This window comes from Sceloporus undulatus, chromosome 3 (genome assembly GCF_019175285.1).
Source record: "Sceloporus undulatus isolate JIND9_A2432 ecotype Alabama chromosome 3, SceUnd_v1.1, whole genome shotgun sequence".
NCBI lineage: Eukaryota > Metazoa > Chordata > Lepidosauria > Squamata > Phrynosomatidae > Sceloporus > Sceloporus undulatus.
Window position 1 is genome coordinate 11,114,678 of NC_056524.1, and position 6,658 is coordinate 11,121,335.

Genomic DNA, 6,658 nt, shown 5'->3' on the forward strand with positions numbered 1-6,658 from the left:
CGAGGCCCTTTAGGTAGGCCTCGTTACCATGGCAACGGTCGAGCGAGGCAAACCGACCAATAGGAAAAAGGCATAGCCTTTGACCGAGTTTGAGTGAGAGAGAGAGAGTTTCGAAAAAGGGGCGGGGCTAGGGAAATAACCCTACATTTCCCCCCCTCCCTTCCACAGTTTGTGTGTTTGCAAACGTCAACCAAATAAAGAAAGGCGGGACCTGAGCGGGGCGCAGCCAATCAGCGCAAGCCTCACCGCCACGCCGACCAATCGTAACAAAGCGTGTCGTATACAGTGGATGCAAGCGGCGGCAGGGGACCAATCAGGACGCGGATTGGGGGGACGTTACCAATGGCGGCTCGCGCAGCGAACAAAAGGGTCCCTTGCTAAGCCCCTCCCTTGAAGACCAATTCATATGACGCAGCGGTTGGAGCCGGAGGGAAGGAGGAGGCACCCGCCAGCCGTGGCCGCCATTTTGTGCGTGTCTGTTCTGCGAGAAGCGGCGTCCGGAGAGAAGCCGACGAGACGACGGCAACAGCGGCCAGAGGATGAGCTCCGGCGGGAACTAAGCGCAGCACCGGCGGCGGAGGAGGCCATTGAACGACAGCCGGGGGCGGGAGGAGCAGAGGGAGGGCAGGGGGTGGTTCTGGTTCGGTGCCTTCTTCTCTCCCTCGGCGGAGGCCCAGGATGTCGGGCGGCGGCAGCACTTCTTCCAATCAGCAGCAGCAGCAGCGGGTGCGAAGGGTCTGGCGGCGCGGCGGAGGAGGCGGCGGGGAGGACGCCTGCCGCGACTACCAGTCTTCGCTGGAGGACCTGACGTTCAACAGCAGCCCCACATCAACATGCTGACCATCCTGGCCGAGGAGAACGTGCCCTTCCCAAGGACCTCGTCTCCCTCATCGAGGCGCAAATCGCCAAGGTTTTTATAACTCCCCGCGCCGGATATCTATAGAGAGATAGAGATCTATACGAGCCCTCCGTCCCTCCTTCCTCCTCTTCCCCTCGATCTCTCGACTTCATCCCCCCTTTCTTTTCCTTCTTCCCATCTCTAGGGCCCCTCGTTAGTCAGAGTATTAGAAGCAAAAGCACCCTTTCCGTGACCATCCCCCCTTCCTTCGTCTCTAGGGCCAAGGCCCCCTCCTCCCCATCAGTCCGCAGAAAGTATGGAGGGGGTGGGTTGGAGATCATGGAGGAAAAGAGGCCAGGCATGAGGGCTGTCTAGGGACACAGTTCCCCTCGGAAGGAAGCCTAAAAAGGCAACAACGCAGAGAGAGAGGATCAGGTTGGACGAAAAGCCCAGGAGGAAGGCTTTGTCAAAAGAGGGCGACAGAAAAAGCAAGGCAGATGGGAGATTGTGGGCGAAAGAGGAAGGGAGGCTGAGATGGAGGAAGAGGAAGACAGGCCAGGGCAAGGTTCTCCTTGTTATGTTCCCCTTTTAGTCAGAGGGAGGGAAAGAGGGAGAGAGAAGGCCCAGAAAGGGTTGGGATGGAAATTAAAAGGAAAGGCAGATTAGGGGGAATGGGGAGGGAAAGCCAGGCCTAGGCCCTGCCCCCCTTTCAGCTGGGCCAGAGAAGACCAAAGGGAAAGAAGGCAGATCCAGGAATGGAGGAGGGAAAAGCAAACAAGTCTAGGCCCACATTCCCCTCTTTAAGACTTTAAAAGAGAGGAAGGTGGGCTGGGGATTCCTTCCTCATTTGCCCCCATTCTCTGACCTGCCTTTTTTTGGCCCCAGTCCATTGGAGGGAGGGGAGGCAGATGGGGAATGAGAGGGAAGAGAAAGCAAGGCAAGGGCCAGATTCCCCTCCATCAGCCCCCCCCCCCTTCCTCCTCTGTTTAGTCAGATGCAGGGAAAGAAGAGGGGATTGTTCTGAATGCATGTGACACAGAGAGATTAAGGAGTGTGTGGGGGGAGGACACTGTGGATTGGAAGCAAAAAAGGGTAGATCAGGGAATGAGAGCAAAAGACAGGAGAAAGGGGGAAGCAGAGAAAAGGCCTACAGAGGAGGATAAGGCAAAGGGGGGCTTGGTTAGGCCAAGGAACCTGGATCCTGAGAAAGGGGCAAATGTATAGTCTTGCAAGAATTTTGCTTGTCTGATTATACATGCTGAGCTCTCTCTCTCTCTCACACAGACAGAGGTTTATTGGGCCCTTGTTGTCCAAAGTACGCACAGCCAAATCCCCGCCTGACCCACAAACGTATCGCCAGGATCAGGGCAGATTAATAAAAGCAGTTGTGGGATGATGGGTCCAGCAATGGGAGCATAGAAACCCCTGTGGGGTGATGAAGGAACGGATCCAGGCAGTCAGTGGGTGCCAGTGGTGTGTGGGATTGGGGTGCTGGGGAGACAGTATGGTGCCCCAGAGGGCTAGAGCTCGTGCGGTGGAGCAGTTTGAGTAGTGGACTAGGCCTCTGGGGAGCAGGGCCACAGAAACCCACAGGCTGACCTTGGGCAAGTCACACTCTCTCAGCTTCATAGCAATGGCAAACCCTCTGAAGACACTTATCAAGAAAACCCCATGGCCTTAGGGCTGCCAACCTTAGGGTTGCCATAAGTCGGGAAAGACTTGAAGACACACAACAACAATGTGTTGATTCCTCTTGGTGGGGCTGCTTTTCCTGCTTTGGTGAAGATGGACTTAGAGATTGGCAGCGGCTGGTGAGGGGGGTCTGATACTGTAGGAAGTGACAAGAATGGGAGGGCGCATCGGAGGTGGCTTTTCTATGCAAAATGAGGGAACTTATGGTATGGAAAACCCCTCAGAGGTTAGATAAAAAGCCAGGAGCCAGACAGTATTCTGTGGGGAGGGCATTCTCTGGTAGGTCTGTGTTGGGGGGATAGTCTAGTTACATTGTAAAGGGAAATAGGGGAGTATGTAGCAACATTGGCAGGCAGAACTGATTCCCGCCTCTGGCCAGGAACAGGGAAGCCACCATGGCAGGCTCTTCAAGCTTGTGTAAAAGAGAGAGACAACATGGCGGCCTGGCAGTGACTGTGCAGCAGAAGCCATGCTTTGCCATGCTCTCCTGCTCTTCGCAGGTGGCATGCTTTGATCTTAGGCTCACTGGCTCTTGAAAATAGAATTAAAGGATCAAAATAAGATTTTGCAAACAAGTATGGCTTTATCGCGTCACCTGCTGTGCTAGTTTAGATAGATGAAACCTAGAAATTTTGTTGTTTATGAAGGAGGGAATGTCTATCGTTTCTCCCTATGCTGTTTTCTGGGAAAGATGTTTGTAAGGCGAGGGGATTATTATATTTCTAGAACCCTTGAGTCATAGAATAATGACAGTGTGAAGTTGAAGGCTTTCATGGTCAGCATCCATAGGTTTTTGTGGGTTTTTCGGATTATGTGGCCATGTTCTAGAATAGTTTATTCCTGACGTCTCACCAGCATCTATGCTGCCATCTTCAGAGAATGAATTCTCCGAAGATGCCAGCCACAGATGCTGGTGGAACGTCAGAAATAAAGTCTTCCAGAACATGGCCACAAAATCCAAAAAACCCACAAAACCTAAGCATAATGACAGATTAGAAGGGAGTGTGTGTGTGTGTGTGTGTGAGAGAGAGAGAGTTCTCCTGAAAAGAGCAGCCTATTCTTTAAGGCAGGGAAAGAAGTGCTCCATTCTGTCTGTAGGAATCGCAGCAGCCTTTACATTCCCAACATGGCTGCCAGAGATGAATATGGTGCAAAAAGAAAGAGCAGACTCCAGATCTAGTCAAGGCATTATGTCAGAAAATCTAGGCAGTGTTTTTGGTGGCTGCATGCCGTTTAGGTTTAGCTTTGCCTTTTTGCCCAAGGACTTCTGAATCCTTTTATCATTCAAGTAGTGAAAGGCTAACATACGACTAATCTAGTAAAGCATCTCAGGTCTCTTGCCCCTTTCCCTCCATCCCTCCCCCTTCTCTGTTTCCTTCAGGTTGCTGGGTTTTTTATTTTGCAAATTTAATCTGGGGGTTTAAATGATAATAAAAATTCCTGTATTGAAAGCAGGAATAGGGGAAAGCTTCTTGTAGTGTAGATTGAGTAACTACAATATATTCTCCAGACACTTTCCACACTTAGTTTTCATATGTTTTCACTCTCTCTGTTAGTGACTGGAAGTACATAACTGATCATACATTCCAGTACTGTTGTTTGGGTTGGGTGGTTACCTAGTTATCCCCTTAAGTGTATTTAAAGACATCTAAAATCTGTACCTCTAATTAGATTTGCTTAGTTGTCATTAGTGACCACGATGATACAAGAGATTTGAGTTCTCTGAAAACTACTTTTCAAAGTTGTGTCTGGAGATAAGTTTCTATTTAGTGTAAATCAGAGTGGTTTGATTACATTTTTAATAAATGATTTTGAAATGTGTGACTGGTATTCAAAAATGTAAATAAAATGTATGAAATATGTATTTGTCTTTTTATTTACCGGGTGTAGTGCAGAATCTGTTTGTAAAGTGTTAAAATTATTCTGTGGCCTGGGTTTACAACAATGCGAGGAAGGCTGAAAACTGGAAGTTTAACAGAGAAACCCAGGCCCCCACATTTTCAACACTCATTCGTGTCACCTTTGGAGGAGAACAAACGCCAGTCTATTGGCAACTCTGAATATGGTTTTCCTGCAGATGAACTTGAAATTAATTCACCTCCGGTTTGCTAGTGCTTTGTGTTGCCTTCCCCATTCCACAGCTGCCTGATAATCTAAACTTGGGTTTGCCTGGCATTTAGATGACCTTCCATATATCCCAGTGTGTTTCCTTTCAAACCCATGGGGTAGTTTGGTAACTTAAGTGCTACAGTCCTGAGTTCTCATTCACAGATGTGGCATTCTTCTCATTTCAAGTTGGGGCTTGCTTCTTCATTCCCAAAAGGAGATCCAGTGATAGTCTGCTTCCCTGTATCATAGCTTCACACACAGATCCATCAGTGTATTAAGGATTTTATAATCCGTGAAATAGCAGCTTTGCTATCAGAGAAAATATATTGCATGCTTTGGGATTAAGACTTTGAATAAAACAGCTACATCTTGGACTGCCTGAGATCTGTTGAGAACCTGTGCACAAATAGTCCCAAGCAGCTTTAATTCTTCCCAAATTCTGCTGTAATTAGTAAAATTGAAGCCTGACAGTGGGCACTGTTACATTGTGATTAGTCAAATTACTCTAATTCCCCACTCTTCGGTAGTTAATAACCTTATCTACCTGCCATATATGCCATGCCTGCTCTGTCTTTGTTTTATATGAAGGCATACATCCCTTTGCTCTTCATTTTCCTTTATATGAAATTGGATAAAGTCCCCACCTGGTTGAAGACTTGATATAACTACCATCTGAACCAAAATTCAGATAGTGGCAGTCTGATGAAATGGTTTAAATGTCTTGTGCACAAAAACAACTCCAGAACACATATTGAGGGTAAAGATGGTTCAGGTTTATCCACACTTAAAAAAACAGTAACAACAAAAACAAAGATGGGTTACCAGTCCACCTTCTGCAAATTTCTTCACAACTTGAGCAGCTCACCTCATCTGGGTATTTGAAATTGACAGTGATTTCCAGCCCTAGTAGTTGCCAGGCGTAAAACCGCATGTAAATACTAGATTTTTAGAATTATTGGGTAGTAAATGGGAATTATGCTACTCCTGTGCCGAAGGAGGATAACTAATAAGCAACATATGATAGAACCATTTAATTACCCTTCTGAAGAGGTCTCCATGCATTCTGATGTTTTTGGGAAGCTTCCTACCCCTGAGATAATGCTGATTTTGAACAAATCCGAGAAGGCTTCCACTTTCCTTGGAAGTTGAGCCTCAGCAACACAGAGTATGCACTGCATGAACTGGAGCACATCTTTTATGTGGAGAAAACTGTCCAGCCGGCTCCTTGCGCATTGAGGAGTGTCCAGACCTGGAAGACTGTCTTCTGTGCCAGTCTTTGGCTTCAGTTACAAGTCTTTCTATTCGCCACCATAACTCCATTTTGGATGAATACTTTTTTTTTTTTTTGCTTCCAGTTGTATGGTTTTGACAGAGTCAGAGTGAGAGTTGGACAGAGTTGGTGACACTTTCATAGCATTTGTTGGATTGCAGCGAAGTAACATTATGCCAAACGTGGCTTGCTCAACAACACTGATGGTCATCTTTCCATCCACTGAGAGTTTCCCCTTCGTTTATGGGACTTAAAATCTTTAAATTGGTTCATGCCCCTCTTAGATCACAACAAGTTGGCATGTTTGCCTGTAAATCTATTCTGTTCCTACAATATATAAAACGGGTCTGTTTGATAATCCTAACAGTAATATTATGTCTTGGGTCTGTTTGGAATATATTTTCACAATTTAATAGATAATACCTGGTGGGTTTTGGGTTTTTTTTGGGGAGTTGAATTAGCAAGCTTCTCAAGTTCTGTGAAGTATCTTTTCTTTGAAAAAAAATTATTACAAAATAGAGGTATGGTAATTTGGAGAATGATGACTCAAACGGAAATCAACATGCTTTTGTTATAACTAAACATCTTAAGTTTTCTTCTTATTACTCCAGGCTCCTTCTAATGAGAAACTTCCTGTTATGTACCTTATGGATTCCATTGTCAAGAATGTTGGAAGAGAGTATCTTGCTGCATTTACTAAAAACTTAGTTGCAACATTTGTTAATGTGTTTGAAAAGGTATATATAGAT

At 46.4% G+C, this 6,658-nt stretch overlaps 1 protein-coding gene across 1 annotated transcript in view; it reads left to right on the plus strand.

The window, feature by feature from the left end:
* Nucleotides 1-386: 386 nt before the first annotated feature.
* Nucleotides 387-6,658, plus strand: part of PCF11 (PCF11 cleavage and polyadenylation factor subunit) — a 36,166-nt gene continuing 29,894 nt past the window's right edge. The window contains 4 exon segments of the mRNA XM_042456960.1: nt 387-817; nt 820-867; nt 870-910; nt 6,521-6,652. Coding sequence (XP_042312894.1) covers nt 679-817; nt 820-867; nt 870-910; nt 6,521-6,652 — 360 coding nt within the window. The 5' untranslated portion in view covers nt 387-678.